Source organism: Musca autumnalis, unplaced genomic scaffold, assembly GCF_047663935.1.
Source record: "Musca autumnalis isolate F117 unplaced genomic scaffold, ASM4766393v1 scaffold_4, whole genome shotgun sequence".
NCBI classification, from domain to species: domain Eukaryota; kingdom Metazoa; phylum Arthropoda; class Insecta; order Diptera; family Muscidae; genus Musca; species Musca autumnalis.
In genome coordinates this window covers 32,145,336-32,169,626 of record NW_027411977.1, presented here as the reverse complement: position 1 = coordinate 32,169,626, position 24,291 = coordinate 32,145,336, and the positions used below count along the sequence as shown (strand labels likewise).

Below are 24,291 nucleotides of genomic sequence, written 5' to 3'. Positions count from 1 at the left end.
TGGAATTGACACTTAAAACCCAGTGGTTTTTTTAAATCCGGTTATATATAAACGTACTTTTACACGTCTTTTGGCTAAAACTTTCTATAAAATCCGTAAACAAAAAATATGAAAATATGAATCATGTTGCTATAAATTGTGTACCATGTCGTATGAACGGGTTATTTAGTGTACGTAATTATGAGAACGAACGACGTTATTCAAATGGTGATATGAACATGGCATTAACGACTCCTTTTTTCGTCGGTAACTGACCGATGATTTTCGATAACTACCGACATAAAATACCGACAAAAAATCGGTAAAATTTGTATACAGAATAACACTTACCGACAAATATCGCTAACTATCGACATTTGTCGTTAATTCTGTCGGTAGAGAGTTACAGAATCACATTACCGATCTCGTTAACCTACACAGGTCAAATGTCACTTTATTAACGAGAAAGGACAGATATATGAGTAAACAATTAGAAAATACAAAAAAAAAAAACGCAATAAAACACTTGTCTAACAGCTCATGGTTTAATAATAAAGGTTAGCTAAAGCTTCCTGTAAATTTAATTTTTTTTCTTTCGACTGTTCCTAAAACGTCAAAACAATATACACAATCTTTGTATGTGTGTGATGTTTGAGTAATATGCCAACAATTTTAAAAACAATCGAATTCAATGATTTTCAAAATTGTTTTTAGAATATTTGTATGGAAGAAATCCTTCAGCTTATCATTGAAACAAACATTTTGTCATATCCACAACTCGATTATGTGGAGAAACCTTGACCCTTCATTCATTTTTCGCGTTTTTTATAAAATGCTCAAAATTGGTATTTTGTAAACAAACCCACTTGTTGCCTTTTTGTTTACTGATTTTGAAGTTTTATGAATTCAGGAAAAACAAGGGTTATATAGATTTTTTTTCATTTAAATCTACCTCTTTACTTATACCATGTAACAGCTTTTTTGTCCACATTTTTTTGCTGGTTTTTAAACAACCAGTGTCTTTATGTAGGTTAAAATCACACCCATATTAGAGGTTAGAATAGTAAAAAGACAGGAACCATATCACGGAAAGTATGGACTTCCCCTCGGAAAACGATATACCGCTGTGATTAGGATACCAAGTTACTTATGGTAAATATTTCAACCAGTAGTGCGATTCTCTAATCCATTTTTTGTGTTACCGACAAAAATCGGTAACATTAAAACGCAAAATTATGACTGAAAAGTTTAAATAAATATTGACAACACTGTTACTGTCGGTAAAACTTTACGACTACTTTTTATTGGTCGCCAACTTAAGGGCTGTTTACACCATCTATCAATGTCATATGAGCTGTCATTTCTTTCACCCATTCGACATTCTCTATGTTTGTCAAAATTGACGTCATCCATACAACTTTCAATTTGTGCGTTCATACCTACAAGTGTTATTTTCGTATGACATAACCTATAAATATAAAAACAGCTGTTTTTGTCATTGTTCACATTTATTGTTGAGTTGCAAATTTGCGCAAATTTTAATTTTGGTTGAAGGAAAATGAATATCTACCATGTTTGTTGTGGTAGAATAGGTTTTTGGGGTTATAGAGGCATTCATGTTTTTGCCACAAAGCAATCATTTCCAAGACTGTTTCTTTCGACCAATCGATCTGAAAATTACATTATAAACACCCTTTGTTTACTTTTCTAAATATTTAAATATACATAACTTTCTATTTTCTTTTTTAAAAGATTTTGTTTTTCTTTTTTTTTGAGAATGCCAGAAAACAGCTGATAAATTTATGTTTACATACAAGAATGCCGCATCAAATAGAGCGCCCCCTAAATGAAAAATTTACATATGAGTTGCCAAATCATTTTGATAGATGAAAATTTTCATAGTGGTCACACTATGTGTACAACATTCGCAGGTAGAAAATTTGACATCTCATACGACATTGATAGATGGTGTAAACAACCCTTTACCGAATATTATCGTTAATTACCAAAATTATAAGCATTTTAATTTTACCGATTTTTGTCGGTAACTCAAATGAGTTAGAGAATCCCACTACTACAGGTCCGAGAGGCGTCCCTAATCAATACTAGTTTGTTTCTTTTTATTATTTTTATTTGGCGCCAATCGATAAAATCAATTCTATGACGACATACACGGCTTACATGTCATTGTTTAAAAAAGGCGAATGACACTCAAACAAATTCTCTTCTCTCACTTATTTTTGGACGCCATTGCACGGTGTCCGTTTCTGTTGAATACAACAACAAACAAAAAATCAATAGCAACAAAATCAAGACACAAGCAACAGTAGTACAAACTGCCCACCAAACAACTCTCCCACATAAACACAACATTTGGGAGACAACACCCAGCAAACCAAAATCGGATAAAACATCCGAAAGTCGGAAGAAACATCCGAGTTCGGATGCGAATTCGGTCTAAACTCTGACCGAAAGTTATATGGCGTGGTTGACGTGTTCTCTGACCGAAAATCGGATGAAAGTCGGAAGTTTTTGTAGACTTTCGGACCGAATTAATTCCGAATTCTGATGAACTATCGTATGAATTTCTGATTTATTTACCAGCATATGCGACAGCCTCCTAAAATGTTTAGATTTGTTAAAATTTAAGATTGCCAAAGGTTGAGCTCAATTGGAATATGTTAATACGTTCCACTGGGGCCTAAAAGTTTTCATGGGCCCTTTATATAGCTAATATTAAAATCTGACCCGATCTTCGAAATTTTTTGTAGAATTGCTTGTTCAGCCACTACAAAGAACTGGTACACTGTTTTACAATTTGTATGGAGCTTAAGCCGAGTTTGTATGGGACCAAAGGCGAATTTTCATAAAATCACTCTACAGACCACATTTATTGTCCAATCGATGAAAACAGTTTACCAGTTCTTTGTAGTGGCTAAACAAGTAATCCTACAAAAAATTTTGAAAATCGGGTCAGATTTTAATATTAGCTATATAAAGGGCCCACGCAAACTTTGAGGCCCCTGTGGCACGTGTTAACATATTCCGATTGAGCTCATACTTTGGCAATCTTAATTTTTAACAAAACTAAACATTTTAGGAGTGTGCCACGTAAACAAATCCGACATAGATTTTTTTCCCTTTTAGTTAAAACCAGTCTAGTGTACAATTCTTTTCTCTCTGCTTATTTACCTATAATGAATATTGCCAAAGCAGGACAAGAGAAAATAGAAAAAAATTACTTCAGAGAGAGAGAGGAAAAAAGTTCGTCAGACTAACCGGACAGAGTTCGGACCGAAGTCGGTCAGACGCGTCTGAAAAAAACTTCCGACTTTGAGCAGACGCGTCGGACGTCCGACATTGTGTTTGCTGGGCAGTTTTGTTTAATAACGGTAAGTATTAAGGTGAGAGTAACTTGAGTGGGGGGACGATGCGATGCCCCTTGTGGGTGGTATGTTAACTGAGATACTGAGAGAAATTCTGACATTTGTTGATGGCAGTGGAGAGTGCGAGAGCATAAAAATAAAGTAAAAATAGAAGGCGCGCAAAATTTCATTTGTGATGAGCCCCAAGTCTGCTGATGACTACGAGGTTCATCATTACACAAAGAAAACAAGAAGCAGCATAAATAAAGCGCCAACAAAACAGCACACACACTCAACAAGGACTATTATAAGGACTCTCAAACAACATTTTTACTTTGACTTTTGAGCATACAACACCACGCACGAACGCACGAAAAAGTAGGTACCCACAACAAGTATTGTTTTAAAACATGATGAAAAAGTTTAAAAAAAAATGGTTTATTATATTGTAAAGAGGAAAATAAACAGACTCCACCTAATAAAAAAGGAAATTTAATTAAAGTGTAACTGTGACATCTGTCAATATAAAAAACTCCAGTAGAGTAGTTCCATCTGCCGTTTCCACTGAAAAGCCGCTTAAAATTTAAAAAGTCCCCGATAAATGTTTAATAATTCTAAAAACTTTTTAATGCATACATTAAAGTTGTTGTGATTTATGTTGTGTTTTTAGAAAAAAATCATAAAACTCACTGTCTTGAAATTTGAAGTGAAGCAAATTATTGATTTTTTATTTTGCCATGTCTGGTTGGCTATGGCCGCCTTATACATCCGTCTGTGGCTGTGTGTATGTTTTGTGAAAATCAATCAATAATTTTGTGTTAATGCCTCGCACTTGAGCTGCAACTACTGAGTGAGTAAGCATGTTGTTGTTTTCGTAAAAAGGGTGACCTGCCGCCCATTTCGGTTGATTTTGTTGTTATTGGGGAAATTGTGGCGGGGTTTAGAGTTCCGTTTTGTTTTTTGGCTGTGACAAAGGCAAATAACTCGATTTTTGTTGGCTTCTCTTTTACGTTAACAGCAAGGATGTGGATGTTTGTAGATATGTATGAGTGTGTGGGGGTATGAGACATACCAGTACATAGTGTGGGTGATCAAAAAGGCTGAATTCTTGGTGGAGTATGAAGTAAATAAATGTGCTTTGTGGGCCATTTTATTGAAATAATTGAAAATCATTTAGCATCAATTAAAGTCATTTGTTTTTGTCAATCACTCAATTTAAAACCAATGAGTATTATTAATTTATACCTAGTTAGAATTCTGATCGATTTTGTATCCTACACTTGTATTACTGAATAGTTTGTAATGGACGTGAAGTGATGATTTCACCATTTTTCGGAATGAGTTGAAATGACGAAAATAATATTCTAAGCAATTGACAGGAATTTTTAATGACAGGAAATGTAATTATGAAGAAATTCTGAAAGGGTAATTTCAGGAAATTCATGAGATGACGATCAAAAAATGTGAATGTGTTTTACAATAAGCATAAAATTTTTAATATAGGAATCACCTCACCTCGTCTCAACACCCTCTCTCACCGACAAACTGGCAATTGCCGTAAAGAAAATTGCCTAATGTAGATATCTATTGCAAGGTTGGTCTACATTAAAAGTCTTCAATATGATTTCGGAACATTACAGAGTTTATTTAAAATAAAATCCATGTACCACATTCAAGTGAGGCACAAAACGTAGAATTAATCATTTAATTGTCATATTTTTTAATTTCTATTTTTTTCTTATTAACTTATATACTAAATATTAGTAAACCAAACATTGTTAAAAAAAAACATATGTAACTCCATCTTAAATATCAACATCATCAACATCTTGATTGCTTAACGTTTTCAACTGGCATTTACACAAATAGGCGACAATGCGTTTTTCAGCTTTATTGCGATTATGTTCACCCAAACCCTCTAAGAGAGCTTCAATACGTTTCATGGCGCCACTATTTTGCATTGGTGAAATAATAGTTGTCGTGGTACTATTTGGTATAACAGTTTGCATCTGTTGTTGTTGACAGGGAAACATTCGTTCCCGACTATTGTTATAAGGTACAAATGTACTGATTTGTTCATCCATTGCTTCCTGGAGTGGGTCGTCGTCATAATCTTCATCATGGATTTCTTCAATTAATTGTTCAGCCTCCATATTGCAATTAAATGGTACACTTTGATGTTCAGGACTTTTTAGATTACGTTGAGTTCTAAGAGCGACAAACATAAGTGTATAAGTTATATCCTTTAGTGAATTAGGAATGCAGTGCTTACCCTTGATATTTAATGTGTTTATCAATGAACTTCATTTGATCAAACAATTCCCAGGTAGGTTCTTTGCCCAACTTCGCTACTTCCCTTCGATATTTTCCACGCAAACTTTTCCATTTCAATAGGCAATATTTGGCTGTAATTATACATATAAATTTATTATATCATTTATGTAAGTAAATATCCTTTCGCTTGATACTCACTGTCACAGTCCAGTGAAGTGGCAATATGACTCCATAGTTCGAACTTTTTTTTCATGTCCGTGTATGGTGAAGAACGCAGATCCTTCTCGTATAACATTGGATTGGCTTTAATTAGCTCAATTAATTTTCGGTCAAATTCTAAAGCAGCTTGATATGAAGACATTTCTGTAACTCGTTTCTGATAGTTTTTGGAGGTTTGTGTATATTTTAAACGAAGTTTTGTGTATTTTCTTTTCTTTAGGATACAAACAAATCCAATACACAACAATTAATAAACAAGAGAATGGTGTTGCCATACTCGTCGGAAAAAAATGACAACCAAATGAAGAAGTTACCATATCGTATAACCGCTCAGAGGGGTGATGCCAATTCGATGTTTTTTAACGATACGTTTACACATGACCGGATAGTTGAGTTCATGTATTGATTGGGCATATCTTTCCTTTACCGACCCACCGCAGAAAATTATAAAGAAATTACCACAGATAGTGCTTTTCATGCCGATTCCAACGATTTATTTCTTTTGTTGGGGAAATATATACTTACCGAGATATAGGCCTCCGAAGTTCCGAAAATTCCCTCGTTTACTTGGGGAAAAATTTACGATTTAAAAGAATGTTTGTTCGCGTAGCCGAAATTCGCTCCTGTCCACAGGAGAAAGTCTTAAATCCCCGGCCGAAGGACGGCTACTTAAGAAAACTTGCGATTTAAAGGAAATTTTTGAATTGTTTTCTGCGAAGGGTTGGTAAAGGAAATTTGTTCCAAATGATGGACAGCTAGGAGGCAGCCGACAAATATAATAGTACGTTCACATTTACTAAATCAAGTCGATTTTAATTGTCAATTCCTTTGCGTATACGTCAAATCAAAACTCATCTGAAATCCATTGGATTTTATTTGACGTATAATACTAAGTTTACAATTACGAAATCCACTAGATTTCAACAGTCAATCCGTTTGCGTATACGTCAAATAAAATATCATCTGAAATCCATTCGAACTTGGTCTTGAGTCTTTTATCAGATATGACTTCAGCAAGAATGCCATGCTTCTTAAGGGGTGAGCAAGCAGGCAAGGCAGCTTATAGTACGTTTATATGTAACCGGATTTAACAAACCCACTGGGTTTCAAATGTCAATTCCTTTGTGTATACGTCAAATATATCCTCATTAAGAAGGATAACCCTGCAAAAGCCTATAATATAAACATGGCCTTATGTACCCAGGTCTTTATGAGTGTGCAACAGAAATATTTTGACGAAGTTCAAAACAACACAAAGCAACATCTCCCAGCTGTCCATAATTTGACAGTTGAGTTCATGTATTGATTGTCAAAAAGCAATTTTTGTCAAATACATTTCAATATTGTGTTTTGAATTTCGATGCGGAAATGGAAATTTCTATTATTAAATTTGGTGTCGGCAACGCAACTGGAGTTGGGTGGCTATCTATAATCGACCCCTAAATCACGAGACATTTGAAATCCGAGTGGGTAATGCCAATTAAGCGATTTTCTTCAATTATTTAAAAAACTTTAAATATTAAAAAAATTTAAATTGCCGTAAATTAATGAAAAATGGTTGAACAAATGATTATCAGGTGATTATTAAAAATATGAATCTATGGGACATTTACGTATTTATACATATATTGAACCGAGGTTTCCTATCATAAAAAATCATTTTATTTCACTCTCAGTTGAAAACAAGCCGAAATATTGCAACTTTTCTTAATTAGATGCATCCAGTAAGCTGGGAGTAACTGTACATGTTAGTCGAGCTACGCATTCGTTTTTATTTCCCAGAGTCTAGGAAATTAGGGTTGGTTCGACGAAAGCCAAATTTCCATGCACACTGATTTCACATTTGTCGCCAGTAGAAAAGACCCATGGGGCCTTACTCCTTCCCATATTAATGTTCGTTCTCCTTTCTTTTTCCAGGTCCAATGATAATTTCTTAAAAAATGACTGCAGAAAATTACCACCTTAAATGGGACTCGCACCATAGTTATTTGAATTCTTCCGTCGCAACTTTATACAAGTAAGTCAAGCGTCACAGGTTCTCTATTCCCATTCCTAATACCTTTCTCCGCTTTTTACAGAAATGAAAAATTCGCAGATGTTGTTTTATACAGCTGCAATAGTACCGTATCAACGAACAATTTGATGCCCACCGCCGTTGGTATATCAGCCCATAAATTTATATTGAGCTCATGCAGTCAATTCTTCTCGAACATCTTTGAAACCTCGCCCATTGCAAACAATGGAAACTTCCACATTGTGTTACCACCAGATTTAAGTCATCGAGCTATACAAATATTGGTGCAGTATATGTATATGGGTGAGGCCACTGTATCCAATGATATATTGAGTGAAGTACTAAAGGGTGGGGAGATATTAAAGATACGTGGTCTATGTCGTACCTCAAGTCCAGCTACAACAAATATGGCAGTGAATCGTAGTACAGAACCACTGACGCAGCCTACTCCCACAACCAACAATGGTGCCACATATAATTTGATACGTGTGCCATTGACAACGGGTCCAACTTCGGTACGTTATTTAGTGGAGCAACAAGCAACAACGGTTTCTCGTGGTCTCAATGTCTCAGCTTTGCCCAAGACCAGTCCAGTAATTGTTAAATCAACGAAACCATTAAATACCATTACAGTTCCAACTACTGTCAACGTTAACATTGGCAAATTGGCCACACAAACATCCAATCCTATAAGTATTAACAAACATGTAGCCATTGATCCGGGAGAAAAATGTTGTTATCCACCCGAAACCTCATCCGCACTCAGAGACGAACCATCTTCCATTTGCAACGAAATCGGATGTAATGATTGCACACGCATGACTGAAAATCAAGCACAGGTAATTATACCCAGGGATGGACATAGTAATAGTGATAATAATGCCAACCCCTGCAATACAAATTGTCCGGAATATATGCAACAGCAAACCGGAATAAATGAGTGTGAAGAAGAAATGGTATATGAGCAAGAAGTACATTTGTCTGGCGATCATAACGCTGATTACAACAATGGCGGTGGCGGCATGAATGAGAATTTTAAATATTCCCAACAGCATTTAATATCTACAACTTCAGCGATTGTAGCAACAGTAGCTGCGCCACCACTACCAACATCTACCTCTACAAAGGTTGTGGTTCACGAAGCAACGACAGCTGCTCCACCAACATATGTATCCATTAAGGAGGAGCCTTCCGAGTGGACGGCATCAACCACCACAAGCTCTTCTATACATTCTATAGGCAATTCGTCTTTGCATTCGTCATCCTCGTTGCTAAACAAAAAGACTGCAGCACAAAGTAATGATTATAAAATGCAAAAAATTAAAACTGAACCTCCACCACAGCCACATCAGCCGCCGCCAACGACATTTTCTTCCCTGAAAAAGGATAGCGATACTTGCCAATTAATTTCCACTCCAAGTAGCAGCAGCAATCAATTGACATCGTCTAATGATTTTGAGCCCTCATATTTCAACTGTGACATTTGTAAAAAAGTTTGCGAAGATAAAACTTCCCTATTGCGTCATTTGGAAACGCATGCACCTGCAACGCCAGGAACTTCAAGCAGTTTTAATGCACCGCCACCGCCGCCAGCTATTTGTGAAACTGCTACTGCGGCTCCATCAAAATCATCCTATGTGCCAAAGAAGAGACGTAGAATATCGGTAAGTTTAAGGATGAGGTTGGTAAGCGATTGGTAAAAGGCTGACTTCCGTATCATCAGATGCTTTGCAAATGTCTGAAGTATTGTGCTACATAACGCCGTAATACTTAACAAATGCGAAACTATGTATTTCAAAAAGTCACGCAGGTAAAAATGCAAACATGTATTATTTTTATTTCTAATGCATTTAGTTGCATTTTGGAGGAACAATGCTTGAGTGTGTTACTGAAATATTTTGACGAAGTATAAAAACTACAAAGCATCTGACGACCCGGAAGTCAGCCATACCGACCATACTGAGCAAAAACAAGTGGTTCGAAGTGAACGAAGTGGTTTCGGGCAAAGTTTCGTTTCATAGAATTGATAAAGTCTATGTCGTGCATGTGTTAACCACTTAAAATAAGGACGTAACGAAAACATTTACTTCCGACGCCTTTCAATAACCTTAGACGCAAATTCCCAACCCAGGACTCCTATCTTTACACAAAAAGGGGGTTGAGTAACGTTTTGATTTTACTCTGCACATTCTGCATAAGTCGCAATGTTGTTCGAGTATTCGTTGGTTATTTTTCGCTGGGCAGATCGCAGTTCAGCCAAACCAAATTTGATTTGTCGGGCCTCGGATCTACACTGGTTGTTATCGTAGCAACGCATCTATAAGAAGAGTCCTTTAGAACTGCATAGGTATTGTCAAATCAAATCAAATCCCTGTATTATTCTTTTTTTCATTTTTTAGCAACAAGAAAATGCCTCGGAACATGTTTGTCTGCAGTGTGATATATGTAATACGTGAGTACTCCCATTCTATGTTAAAAAATGCATCTAATAACTCCCAATATTTTTCCAGACGTTTTGAGACACCCCAAGAATGGGTACGTCATATGAGTACCCAACATACCGAAGTAGAATTGGCTATATTTAACAATAAAAAGGAAGCGGAAAAGAAGTAAGAAATTATGCAAAAGTAAATTAAGCAAAAAAATCCAACAAAATTTTTATCTTTTGCAGTAATCAACAACCAACTACTTCAAATCACAACAAAAAACAATCTGGTAATGTACAACAACAGCAGCAGCAACAACAACATAATAATCCACAACAAAGAGTCCAAGGCTTAATAAGTAGTGGCAGCACAAATTCCAATATAACGAATAGTACTTCCGTAGTATGTACTTCTTCATTGCCTACATCGAGTGGTGGTGGTAGTGTTGGAGGTGGTGGCATCAATGATCCAAATGCAACAGGTTGGTTTCAAAAGTCGTAGGGTAGCGATTGGTTGACTTCCGAAACATCACAAAAATGCATTGTTTCAGTTATAGCTCGTGTTTTGTAAAAGTACAGTCGAAATCGCTTATAACGTCGGCGTTTATAACGTCATATCGCTTATAACGACGAAATCCAAAAGTCCCGAATTTCTGCCCTTTATGTATATTCCACACAAATAAGGCCTTAAGGTCGAAAGACTGGGCATATGAAAATTGAAATAAATAATAATAATAAAAATAAATAAATACTGCTTATAGCGTCCGAATTTGGTCTGTCCCTTGACCGACGTTATAAACGATTTCCACTGGATTTTAAAATGCACACCGTCGCAAAATCTACACGGTGCATCATCAGTTTTCTTATATGATGCCTATTTTGGGTGTATTCTGCTGCGATATGCAATAGGATGTTAAAGACATTTGTAGACATATGCAAAGTAATTGACATTTCGGAAGTCAGCCGTTGTTTGTAACCATACTTAATATGAAAATTTAATTTCAGGTTATTTAAGATCTACTTTATCTCCGGCTTAGAATTGTGAATGGAAGCTACCTTTTTAAATTATTATTATAATTATATATAAAACACACACAAATTTTAATCAAACCAAAAAATCGTTTAACGAATTTTAACGAAACGAAAACTTTTAACAAAAGATACATCTATACTCTATTGCTGGTAATTGTCGACAAAAAATATTGCAGAGATATATACACGATTTTAAACAAAATAAATTTCATCTTTTTTCTCTAATATTTAAATATAAAAACTTAATGAAATGTTTCAATTTTGGCGGGGTGTAGATATGTAAGTAATAATTGGTCTGTTCCTTTACCTTGGAAAAGGGTAAAGCCGGCAAAAGTAGTAAAAGTGGTAAACTGCTCACATTTGAATTGTATGGTGTCTGAAGTAAAGGAACGCTTTTCGAGTAAAAAGTGGTAAAACTTGAAGATTCTTGCACGTAAAGGAACAGAGCTAATAATGGAACAGGAATAGCACACAAAACAACAGACAAATCGGTTGAAATTGGTGGCTAAACCTGGGCCGGTTCCTAAGTTATTATTTTTGCACGAATGTATTCTATTTGATAATGTGGCTAAACCCGCCAAGAGAAACTCTGCCTGCAAAAATAGAGATTGACTTCATAAATGCAGTATTTACATTGCAAAAAATGACAACATTATAAAAAGACGAAGTAAATATGTATGGCAACACTGACGTTGTCAAAAAAGAGACATGTCATTTTGCTGCATTTATGAACATGCAGCATTTATGAAGTCGCGACGATGTCATTTGACGCATCATACTGAATTTATGAACTCAGCCATAATTTCATATACAAATTCTTCAAAATAAAACCAAAAAATATGTGATGGTGGATGCCTGACTTCCCAAAGGACAGGTGCTTTGTTGTCGTGAAACAAATCTCATGAAATAGTAAGGCGTTCTTAGATCAAGTTCCCCACTACTGCAATTTCAGAAAATTAATCTAGTATCAATCTAAGAAAACCTAATTTCATGAGATTTGTTTCATGACAACAAAGCAACTGACGTTTCGAAAATAAGCCAAATTCAGGATAACGAAATTCAATAAAGAGGATGAGTGATTTTTTTCTTTTTATTCCAATTTACTTTTTGTCGAAAACAAAACGAGTGATATGTAAAAAACGTCTTATCTACAAAAATATAAAATAGTGTACATATGTATATAAGGAAATGGAATTTAAGCTTGCCAATTAGGTGTGGACAAAGAATAGTACCTATGTACGTTGTAAAAAATAAAACGTACAAAAGTAAACATGGGACTAGTGGAGTCAGAGGGAAGCTGCTGCTTAGCAAGTGCGTTGACGTTTACAGGGATTTCTGCAACAGAAGAAAAATTGGTAAAACAATGATGAGAAAAAAAGCTTTGTGAGGAAATGATTCAGAATTCGATTATTAGATATCAAATTAGATTAGTTAGATATCAAATTGAATTAAGTTTTATTTTATATTATTTGATTATATCAATATGGATTTTAATTTTTTTTTGGCTCCTATTATGCAAGAGCCTTATTTGAAGTACATTTTGCGTGAGTTTTTTTCTCTTAAGGAGTATATATGAATGTATGTTGAAGTATATTGTATTAAAAAAAAAATGGAAGTGATCTTACACAACAAGCATATCATAATCGGGTTCACCATCACGACGAGTCTTCATAAATTTGGCATGTGTCTCACCATCCAAATAGAAACATTTAACGGCTTCATCCTCACCCATAAGATCACGCCATTTAAGCTGAAAAGGAAATAAAGAAGAATTAGGGAACACTGAATATCAATATATCAGCAAGAAACGACTAAGTCTAAGAGTCGAACCCAGACATTTAGTGTAAAGGCCTACATGTTAATCATTACATCACAGTGACAACCTCGCAAAACTGTATTCTTTATAGAAAAGAAGAAGGCTAACAATATACTGAACTTTACATACAAGAAGGATTTTAAGTTATTTATATTAATTTCTTTTGAGAGGTTATTATTTTGGGTGCACGTCCGAGGATCCTCTGTTGTTGCTTGCTGCGTCCGAACGTTTCCCAGAGTTTCTCTAACTTCGTAATCGGATTCATCGGTGTCGTCAAAAATTTACATTATTTAACATCACATGTTGTTGTTGTGCGCCCCGGAAATACCTCGTTCCTGCAATTTTATTACAACAGTCTCCGCGACAGAGTCAGCGAAATTGTAGACATGAGTCGGAGGAACATCATGGTCACCGCGATCCAGGAAATAAAGCTCATCATCACCTAAAGCTTCCAATTCCAACGTTGCTATGGTTGCAACGTTTTGCGAAAAGAACGTCAATAAACGGTGAAGGAGGAACACTAGTCTGTCCAGTGCAGACCTATCTCGCTTGAGCTTGATTATTGATGCCCATATAGTTGCTTAATGTGCACATATCGGCGATGAATAGTTGTTGGTATTAGTTTGCTTTTGTAGGACAATAACCGTCTGGTGCTAGGAGACGTCAATGCTCTTCAGTACCTTTTCACTCCGTTGTACAACGCAGATAGTCCCACATATTGCACGGTGAATGAAGATGCTCCTACGAGAATAAGAGTAGATTGCGACATCTCGCCGGCCATGAGCATTGTGTTTTCCCTAGCTCAGACCATCTTCTTAAAAGCGGATTGCCACTGCTTCAGAGAGCTGACATAGCCTTCAGACCCTCGGGAGCTGAGAGAAATTTGCAGAACATAATCACAGCTGGAGCCTCACGCTATACACCTGCTAGTCGAATACTTGAAATCAGATCAAATTCCCCAGCAGAGGCGACGGGACTAGCAAATAAGAGTGATGAACATCGTCGTACGAACCCTGAAGCCCCAAAGGTTGGAGAATTTACTCTTGAAGTCAACAGGCTTGTATGCGGAAAAAGTCGATAGACCAATTAAGTAAATTGTGGACAACAGTTAAATCAATCTCCAACCAGTAAAGAAGGTGGCAGTGGCAGATAGGAAGAAGTGCGCGTCTTATTAATAGCCTCATCCCAAGCGTTGGGCCCACGCGGAATCTCAAAGGTAATGCTTTAGCAACGGAGTGGACCCGGAGTTGAGTATGTGACAAGTTAAACTATTAGCCATCCATATTGTACCAGAAGCCTGGAATGTTGACGAGATGATCCCGCTATTGAAGCCAGGCAAATATGTCAGAAGAGGTGAATTGTACTGGGGGCACCATGGGGAGAAGCAGTTTTCCAACATCAGCATGAATTCCGGAAAATGTTTACAACGGCGTTGCACATTATGCGGACGGAACCAGAACAGGCCGTGCGACCGAACAGACATGGTGTCTCTTGACCTGTATCTAGAGTCAAGATCGACAAGCCTATCTGGCAGGCTTGGATACCACTCACACTGATGCATTTAGTTAGGTCGAAGAATAACAGCCCAGCAAGCCAATCGTACCGAAATCGTAACGAACTCGGAACGAAATTCGGACGATACGTCCGATATCTGTAGTGCGATTCTCTAACACATTTTTGGAGTTACCGACAAAAATCGGTAAAATTAAAATCCTTTTACTTTCGGTAATTAACGATATTATTCGGTATGTTAACGACCAATAAAAAATAGTCGTAAAGTTCTACCGATAGCAACAGTGTTGTCAACTTTTATTTTAACGTTTCATTCATAATTTTGCGTTTTAAAGTTACCGATTTTTGTCGGTAACTCAAAATATGAGTTAGAGAATCCCACTACTGATCCGAAATCGTAACGATATCTTAACGAAAGTTGTATGAAGTGGTTGACATAATTTCGGAACGAAATGTCTTAGCGACATCGGATCGATTTCGTAACGAAATCTGAAGAAAATCCTTGGGAAATTCGGATAGGAAATTTCTTTCCGACATTCGTTCCGAAATCGGAACGAAATCGGTACAAAATCTTAACTATTTCCTATCCGAAAAATCGTTTAGAAATCGGAACGAAATCTGAACGACTTTGCTTCCGAAATTGTTCAGACGTGTCGGACATCAGACATTGGTTTGCTGGGAGCAGTTTCCTATACCGGGGGTGCTCAGAATAGTTCGTGTATTAGTAGTGGTAAGACACTCTCCCCATTACTAAGCAATGGCAAATGAGAAATAAAGAGAGAATACGTGTGGTTTGTTTTTACGCTACCGTAAGGAAGTGATCACCAATGTCCTAGACAACTTTTTTTCTGGATGGCACAGTCGCCCCATTTCTAATTGGGCAACAATGATCGATGACAAAGTGGAAAACATCTAACTAGCAATATGTATAAGACTGTCCTACCAAACCCAATCAACTAACTCCAGCATATTTGTGGTCGCAGCCTAACCAATGATAACAATTAGAAAAAAAGAGAGTAAATATATTAAGTATATTTTTTTTACTTACCAACTTCTCAAAACGTTCCTTATCCATTTCGTATTTATCACTCAAAAGAAATTTCAACATGGCCGAACGTTCACACCATGGCCAAATCATATAGTCCAACATGCCAGGTTTATCACCGCCAAAGAATGCAGTACCACGTGAACGCAATTCCTTCTCAAAGATATCCAAACCGGTACTGACATCCTTAATTGTGCCTGGCGAAACTTCAGTATTAACAAATATTTTATACATTGGTCCAACGACGGCATTGAAACGTTCAATCAAAATTTTATCTTGAGCCTTCTTCAAAGGATCCGTGGGATACAATTTTGGTTCAGGATATTTTTCGTCTAAATATTCAGCAATAACTAAAGACTCAATTAGTGCTGGGCAGCCTTCTTCTTTGGGCAATACTAAAGCAGGAACTTTACCCAAAGGACTGTATTCAGTTAACCATTCTGGTTTTTCATTAAGATTAATGAAAACAGTGTGATATGGTATTTTCTTCGCATCCAAAACCAAATGCACTCGATGGGCGTAGGGGCAGAAACGCATCGAATACAAACGTAGTTTGTCATCATCGGGTAATACAGGTTTTTCAGAACCTTGGAAAGGGAGAGAAAATTAAAAACACATTGACTAAACATGGGAGAATCATTTGCATAATTACTAAAACAAAACAAGCATTAAACTAAAATCTAGTTATTTTTATGTTTTGTTATATTTATGTCACAATAACAAGCACACATACATCTTGAAGAAGCTTTTGATACTGTATTTGAGCACTTTGTGCTGCTGGAATATTTCAAGGGCACTCAACTCCATCATTATTAAACCTACCTTTGGCCAAATGCTTTCCTCCGCTCATATTGTAGTCTATTGGGTAATATACTTTTATTTCTGTAACCTTTTCGCTTGAACTCTAAAAAAATGAATGAAATTCCTCTCAATGGGATAAGTTAAGTGAAGCCGGTCCGAGTAAAGAAGTGATAAACGTATTTGAAAAAAATGCATCAAGTTGCCACATCGATACATTTTTACAAGACGTAATCACCTGTTTGCCAAAAGGGTTGCCAGACATAATTACTCAGTGTTGTGTTAAAGGTGTTCTACACGGTATGTTTTTTACATAGTTGAGCATACCAACTGTCACTTTTTACAAATCTGAATTTTGTACACATGGTGTGAACCATACAGAAATTTCAATGCATCAAAGTGTTATGTGCATACATATGTATATTTTTCGAATAGAACGCGCTCTATTCTCGTCTGTACAACCAAAGGTAAACAGCTGTTTTGTTTGTACGCGATATAAATAAAGAAAACAACAGAAAACGAATGAAAAATAAAATTTTGCAGTGCAGAAGGAATTACATATGGGCGAAAAAAAGTGACAGTGGCTATGCATGAATATGTAAAAAACATACCGTGTAGAAACCCCATTAGTAATTAGTAAACGACGTATCAAACGATAGATGGAATACAAATTGGCGTTTATTTTTTTAACGATATTTTGGTGCAATCAAAGAGAACTATAAAAGGGTTCAGAAGGTATCACAAATTGTATTTTTAAAAGGTTTTTGGAGGATTCATAGAGAACTAAAACCTGGAGTTTTCAACATACATATTTACAGCCTGTTTCACTATGTCGAACGAAAATTAAAATAAAAGAAAAACTACTTAACTCATGTATGATTTTCAAATTTTGTATTTGTTTCGAAGCAAAAACAAAGTCAATCTATAGCTGTGTTCCAGAACCTGCAAAATAGTACTATTTAGTACTATTTTTACAATTTTTTGATAAAATGCGTTCCCGAACTACAAAAACTGGCAAAATGTTCTATTCTCTTTGAACAAATATGGCTCCGAATGGCTTTCTCTTCTACTATTTTCTACTACACAAATTTGGCTGTGTAAAAAATAGTAAATTGGTCAAAGACAATATTTGACATTTTTTGAAAGAACGAAAAATAAAAAGTCTGAAAAACATCAATAAAAATAAATTTAAAACAAATTGACATGGTAGAACAAATACAAGGTAAAGTTAATACTACAACAAATACAACTCGAACAACAACCACAAAGGAATTTGTTTTTGTTTGTAACGTTACTGCCAGTTGTATTTGTAAACAAAACAAGGAAATGTCTATAAATTATTGGAATTTAAAAAACTAATAATAGCTCTGTTCCTTTACCTGCCTGAGGTTACCATTTCTTACCATTTTTAACCTGCAAAGCGTTCCTTTACTTTAACAAGCATATAATTTATATGAGACCAGTTCACCACTTTTACCATTTTTTGCCACTGTTACCATTTTTTAAAGTAAAGGAACAGACCAAATTTTTCACATTTGGTTCAATATTTTGGAAAACATGAATGAAAATTCGTTACATTTTCAATTTTTATGTTTCCACATCATTCCACTAAATGCATAAATTCTCGCAGAAAGTAGAATTCTTGCAGAAAAGTTTGGGGTCGCTGGAAATTCATAGAAAAAGGAGAAGCTGTTTCAATGTTTTGTTTTAGAAATCAAAGAAGCACATGCTTATTAGGGCTTTATTTTTTTAAATTTTAACAAAATACCTCGCATATTAACAAACGTTGTATCGCCTCTACAAGCGGGGATTTACTGCGCGGCTTATCGTTCGAACTTGGAGGAGGTTACATATTATTGATATGAAGAAGTCTTTCTGGGAAATGTTTTTTTTCCGAATGATATATTTTTTTCTCAAAAAATATATGTCCCTAATGTACATCGAAATAGAAATAAATGTATAAAATGTCATATGAAATTTGACACTAACGTTACAACCCAGTTCAGTCAGCTGTGTATTGCTGCTACCTTTTCTTATTCTACCATGACAAATTGAATTGAAAACAGTCAACCAACATAAAATTAAGATATTTCGGCAATAGTAGTTGAGTCGTTTGATAAAAATACGTGGTAATAAAAAACAAATGGCCTGTTCCCGTACTTTATAAAGTGGTAAAAGTCGTAAAAGTTGTAAAAGTCGTAAACGATTTTCATATAAATTTTGTGTACGGGAACGCAAAATGTGTAAAAGTGGTAAAAATTGTAAAAACTTTTTAGTTCTGGAACAGAGCTAAAATTTCGCGAAGCTCATATTAATTAAATAATTTCATTCTTACAGTTCAACTACGGCAATTGTGAAGAAGGCTTTTCACATTTTCCTGTAAGAAACCATAATCAAATATACCCTCAAGTACGGCGATTATCTTCTGCGCTCGTCCGGCACAAGAACTTGATTTGTACTGTTCAAGTCCTTCAATATCTTCGGTGGAACAATTGCTTCGTATACAGAAGCCTAATGCCTTCCAAAGGCTAATTGTTACCTTTTCCGCTAACATCACAGTTTGGAAAGGATAGGATTAGAATTCTATTTTAACGGTCAGTTGATATTTCTCAAGAGTACTGAACAGAGTTCGAAGCAACATGAATGAGGTTTTTACAGGCGAAATACCCACATACATATGTAGGTGTATTACACACAGATGTTAAATTCCATCCAATCCAAGGACATATCAGATGTTTCATCGATGTTTATGCCAAGGGCGGACATGTAGCTAGATAATGTAGTGGATCCTGTTGGTTTGAATGCTGAATTGAATGCAACGATGGCAGAAGATGGTTCTTTATACGACTAGTAAAAAATGCCAAAGGAGAAATGATCGAATGAGTGTCTAAACTTCAATCTTTTTCCTAAAGTTCATGCTATTTCAATAAATCTTTGGAGGAATTATTAACATAATTTTTGTTGTTGTTTTTATGGCAAAAGTCAATATAATTTATAGGGGTCTACGCCAAATTGGGTGGAGAGAATTGATGCTTTTATTAGAATATGATTTCTTATGCCTGTTGTTGTTCCAAGGACGTTCGTAATATGTATTTGTAGAATTGATGGTTGGATTTGATATAACTAAGCCTTGGGACATCACCTGCCTTTTGCGAACATTTTAGACTTCCACTCTTTCGTTAACTTCTAATTGAACAGAAAAGACTTGCATCAGAAGATCTTTAAGGAACATAACATTCGATATAACAAGTAAAAAAGTATCAGTCGGCTTTGCCGACAGAGATATACCCTCAGCCTGTGTATATTGAAACAATTTTTTTTTTCCAAAAAACGCATGTATTTAGGGAGTTCTAAAAATTTTGGGCGTTTGAACTGACAAAAATGTTGATTAGGATTTAATATCAAAAGTTTTGCGGAGGAGATACTAAAAAGAATGGATCTCCAGCCACTACATATGGTACCATAGGGGTTTTTTAGAACTTCAGGGATGTTTGCTCAAGAAGTATGAACTTGCCCCTGAAACAACTTTTACCATCGCAATTGAGGAAGCAATGCAAGTTGCTTCAACAAAAATCAAAGTGATTCGAAAGCAGGTCTTAAAGTGAACATGTATCCGAAATTTTGAGTGGGAGGTACCGGATGGAGTGGACAAATATAGTCCATATTTGAACCTGGTCTATATCTGGTAGATATATTAGGATGTGTAAAGTATGGACCAAGTCGGCCACTCTCTTCAAAAGTTATCGTACGCACAATTTTTCCGAACATTTTTGAACTTTTGTGGGAGAGGTACCTGAAGGAGTGGACCGATATGGTTTATCTTCGAACTTAAACTATGTTTGGACAAAATATTACTAACGCCAAACTTTGGACCGAATCGGCAGACCTGTTCGAGAGTTATTTTGCCCTCCAACCTCCTCACACGGTGTCATAGGGGTTTTTTGCAACTTTCAGGCTATTTTCTCAGGAAGTATGGACTTGCCCCTGATGAGACTTTTACCGTCGTATGGAGGGCAGTGAATACAAGTTGCTAAAGCAAAAATTAAAGCGATTCGAGAGATGTTCCTAAACTGAACTTTTCCAAAATTTTGTGTGGGAGGTACCCGACGGAGTGGACCGATTGAGTCCATATTAAAACCTGATCTAAGTCTAGTACACGCTCCACGGTGGGCAAAGTATGGACCAAATCGGTTACACCCTTCAAGAGTTATCGTGCGTACAAATTTTCCGAACATTTTCGAACTTTTGTGGGGGAGGTACCGGAAGGAGTGGACCGATATAGCTCATCTTCGAACTTAAACTAAGTTTGGACAAAATATTACGAAAGCCAAAATTTGAACCGAATCGGTTCATCCCTTCGAGAGTTATCGTGCGCTCCAGCCAGCCAGACAGACAGACAGACAGACGGACGGACATTGCTCAATCGACTCCAAATTGTCTGAAACACATTTCGTCCAAACATACTTGGGGTCTAAAACCATTATTTCGATGAGGCACATTTTGCCCGTATGAAAGTGTATATACCCTTCATAGCCTAAAGGCTGAGGGTATAAAAAGGAAATAAATTCAAAATCACAATTAACAAACATACAGTCAACCAAAAAAGTCTACATACACCCTATAAATCTCGAGTTTTAAGGGTAAGGAAGCATTTTTATGAAAATCCAGGTACATAGTTCTATTTCATATCCCTAATAAACAATATTACATACAACAAAAATATATTCCATCATACGAATAACGGTAAATTCTATAAAAATTAAAAAATTAATAGGGAAAAAGTGTACATACACCCAATGAAATATTAAGATTACCGTAAAATTTATGGAATAAGCAATAGAAATTTTACATTTTATTGCTTTAACGAATGTCTCTGATTGTCTATGATATATTTTAGAAAAAATAGGTACATATTTGTGCTTTAATTGACGTTATTTAAGGTCAGACTTCGCGTATAGCTCGTTAAGGCGGACCCTTGCAGATATCTTTGAGTTTTTCAGTCTGGTAGTTTATGAAACCCCAGGAAATACAGTGGGACTAATTATTTTGGGATCCTAGAACGCTTTGAAGTTGTTCTTATGGATAATATATGCTCCTGAGCTTCGCTAAATATGCGAATTCCTGAGTTTTTCATAAATTTTATAGTTTTCACAGCATTCCAAGGGTTAAATTACAAGCAAGAACCTTGGAATTACTTTGTAATACATTTTTGGACATTAACTCAATCAGAAATGTACAAAATTATTATACAAACCCGCTCCTAAAGTTCCCAAAGTATCAAAATAAAAGCACCACCAAAGAATGCATGCAATTTGTATGAAATTTACACTGTTAACTAGTATGCTCTCGTATTATGATCGTTAGGTCACTTGAAGCGCTATAAATGTCGGATACTTTTACATTGCTTATTCAATGGATGCTCGAGGATTGTACCAGACCTTATTACAAGGTAATTCGAAGGCTTCTGCATGTAATTTGCCCCTTGGAATGTTGTGAAAACTATAAAATTTATGAGAAACCTCAGGAATTAGTATATTTTCGAAGCTCAGGAGCATATATTACCCACAAGAAAAACTTCATAGCGCTCTTGGATACCAAAATTGTTAGTCCCACTGTATTTACTGGGGTTTCATAAACTACTAGCCTGAAAAACTCAAAGAAATCTGCAAAGGCCCGCCTTAACGAGCTATACGCGAAGTTTGACAATGAATAACGGCAATTAATCCACAAATATGTTCCTATTTTGTCTAAAATATCTCATAGACAACCAGAAACATGCGATAAAGCAATAAAATGTAAAATTTGTATTGCTTATTCCATACATTTTACGGTAATCTTAATATTTCATTGGGTGTATGTACACTTTTTCCCTATTATTTTTTTAATTTTTATAGAATTTACCGTTATTCGTATTATGGAATATATTTCTGTTGTATGTAATATTGTTTATTAGGGATATGAGATAGAACTATGTACTTGGATTTTCATAAAAATGCTTCCTTACCCTTAAAACCCGAGATTTATAGGGTGTATGTAGACTTTTTTGGTTGACTGTATGTATGTACATACAATATTTTTTTATTTTTCTGTGACGTCTGACATTTTTTCTTGACATATTAATTAACTTTACTATATTTTCGTTCCTGTACTTTTTGAACAAATATGCGTTCTGAGAGAAAATTTGTCAGTTTTATCTTTTACTATTTTTGCCATCAAAAAAGTTCTGGAACGAAGCTTATATATGTATAAAAAATGGATGATGTTAGTTACTACGCTTATAACTCAAGAAGGGCTGAACAGATTTTGACAATTCGCACCAATTCGGAATGGTCTCATGGCAGAAAAGGATAAAACCTAAAAAATCGCGAAAATTTGCGAAAAATTTGCAAAAATATTTTTTCAAGAAAGTAAATTTTTCCACAAATTTCTATCGAGCTTCGCGTTTGGAGTATACCTTGACACTCATTTGGACAGTTGTTGGCGAAAATTGTATATGCACCAACTGTGAGGTTCCATTGTACGCCTCTGTTTTGTCAATTTTTGAAAGTTGTATAGAATTTTTTAGGAAATTAACAGCGAAAAAGGATTGGGCTTAGTTTAGAGTTTGTAAAGATTGGTGGTGGTTTTGGTCAGATTCTGATTGAAAAGATGAAGATAATAACGCCGAAATTGGTTTCCACAGTTTTGAGAAAAAAAAGTACAAATCCACAAAATTGGTGGGTTTTTTGAAAAATCAAGAGCTCCGAGATAATTTCATTGGAAGTGAGGTTGTGGCATATATGTATACTTTTAAACAGTAACAACATCTTCGAAAGATCAACTTCCGATTTATGCGGTATAAAATTTACGATGTACCAGATATATATTGATACTGTTCAGATCCTGTCATGATACCAAAAAATGATATCCGCATTAAAAAGGTGTATGAATTCAATCAGTTTAGTTCCCGCAGAGCTGGAAGGCAATTACAAATGACCAAATACATAAATATGTACACTGGTACTGTTGATACACTGCATGTATGTACATCGAAAAAGGATGATATTCAAAATTGTAAAGAAAAAAAAAAAAAAAAACAAGAAATCGGAGGTACGGGAGATTTTTTTGGTCGAATTATCTGACAAATATTCTTTATCGGGCGACATAAGTAGGTAAATACTTATTAAACGTTAATAAGTTTGTGATATCAATTTGACTATGTTATTTACGTCGAAATTAAATATAGGGTAACCAAGTAATCGACAACAGTTACGTGTTAGTGTGACAAGACTTCAAGCATCCGAAACACACAAAGAACGACAACTAATAGAATAGCTCTGTTAACAAGTATTAATGTACCAAGTACTGAATAGTACAGTCTCAGTCAAAATTCAATTACCGCAATTGTCCGTGTTACCAGAGCCATTGCATATAATTCCGAACTTGCAATGCATGTATAATTCGGGAGATCACGTTACACAGAGAAGTCAGAAAAAAGCAGACGAAGGTGGTTACCTGATAACGATCGGATCCCTCTGCTCAAAATAGGTTAATTGATTAAAACGCAAATTTAAATAAGCACTATATTCAGCAGTCACGCAATATAGAAACTTTAAGTAATTTTACGGCACCTGTGCGTTAGTTGACCTGTCGCGATTATTTTAAACTTATTTCGAAAACCGTAGCACATATCAAAAAGTGTTTAAAGAAAAAGTTTTATATTACAATATTTCCTATAAGTTCGCTCCTTACGATGTCCGCATATGAGTCACCGTTCCTAAAATACAAGCCAATCAATACACAATATGCACACATTACCACGGCACCTAAGAG

General features: G+C 35.6%; 3 protein-coding genes across 7 annotated transcripts; 1 reads left to right on the top strand and 2 right to left on the bottom strand.

The window, feature by feature from the left end:
• Positions 1–3,500: 3,500 nt before the first annotated feature.
• On the top strand, positions 3,501–11,549 carry LOC141401780 (uncharacterized). Of its 5 annotated transcripts, XM_073982269.1 has the most exons (8): positions 3,501–3,722; positions 7,755–7,854; positions 7,916–8,690; positions 8,775–9,515; positions 10,251–10,303; positions 10,362–10,460; positions 10,523–10,758; positions 11,282–11,549. In XM_073982269.1, the coding sequence occupies exons 2-8, from the start codon at positions 7,778–7,780 to the stop codon at positions 11,311–11,313; spliced, it is 2,013 nt and encodes a 670-aa protein (XP_073838370.1). In that variant the 5' UTR covers positions 3,501–3,722; positions 7,755–7,777; the 3' UTR covers positions 11,314–11,549. The 5 variants fall into 5 exon arrangements, with proteins under 5 accessions (XP_073838370.1, XP_073838366.1, XP_073838367.1 ...); XM_073982265.1 differs by having other exon boundaries at positions 7,916–9,515; XM_073982266.1 differs by having other exon boundaries at positions 3,671–4,194; positions 7,916–9,515.
• LOC141401781 (uncharacterized) lies at positions 4,966–6,111 on the bottom strand. Its single transcript, XM_073982270.1, has 3 exons — positions 5,817–6,111; positions 5,617–5,749; positions 4,966–5,552 (listed from the first exon to the last, which is right to left on the bottom strand). The coding sequence occupies exons 1-3, from the start codon at positions 5,977–5,979 to the stop codon at positions 5,150–5,152; spliced, it is 699 nt and encodes a 232-aa protein (XP_073838371.1). The 5' UTR covers positions 5,980–6,111; the 3' UTR covers positions 4,966–5,149.
• Positions 11,550–12,434: 885 nt separating the features above from the next.
• Positions 12,435–16,683, bottom strand: GstO1 (Glutathione S transferase O1). Its single transcript, XM_073984729.1, has 4 exons — positions 16,504–16,683; positions 15,685–16,268; positions 12,934–13,058; positions 12,435–12,643 (listed from the first exon to the last, which is right to left on the bottom strand). The coding sequence occupies exons 1-4, from the start codon at positions 16,529–16,531 to the stop codon at positions 12,613–12,615; spliced, it is 768 nt and encodes a 255-aa protein (XP_073840830.1). The 5' UTR covers positions 16,532–16,683; the 3' UTR covers positions 12,435–12,612.
• Between the last annotated feature and the right edge of the window lie 7,608 nt (positions 16,684–24,291).

Excerpts from the sequence above, each read along its gene's own strand:
- LOC141401780 (XM_073982265.1), top strand. The coding sequence starts at position 7,778 with ATGACTGCAGAAAATTACCACCTTAAATGGGACTCGCACCATAGTTAT. Across the intron at positions 7,855-7,915 it reads TCCGTCGCAACTTTATACAA|AAATGAAAAATTCGCAGATG; the intron begins GTAAGTCAAGCG and ends CGCTTTTTACAG. Across the intron at positions 10,461-10,522 it reads AAAAAGGAAGCGGAAAAGAA|TAATCAACAACCAACTACTT; the intron begins GTAAGAAATTAT and ends TATCTTTTGCAG.
- LOC141401781 (XM_073982270.1), bottom strand. The coding sequence starts at position 5,979 with ATGTCTTCATATCAAGCTGCTTTAGAATTTGACCGAAAATTAATTGAG. Across the intron at positions 5,750-5,816 it reads CACTTCACTGGACTGTGACA|CCAAATATTGCCTATTGAAA; the intron begins GTGAGTATCAAG and ends GTATAATTACAG. Across the intron at positions 5,553-5,616 it reads AAACACATTAAATATCAAGG|AACTCAACGTAATCTAAAAA; the intron begins GTAAGCACTGCA and ends TGTCGCTCTTAG.
- GstO1 (XM_073984729.1), bottom strand. The coding sequence starts at position 16,531 with ATGAGCGGAGGAAAGCATTTGGCCAAAG. Across the intron at positions 16,269-16,503 it reads AGGAAAGCATTTGGCCAAAG|GTTCTGAAAAACCTGTATTA; the intron begins GTAGGTTTAATA and ends TCCCTTTCCAAG. Across the intron at positions 12,644-12,933 it reads GATTATGATATGCTTGTTGT|AAATCCCTGTAAACGTCAAC; the intron begins GTAAGATCACTT and ends CTTCTGTTGCAG.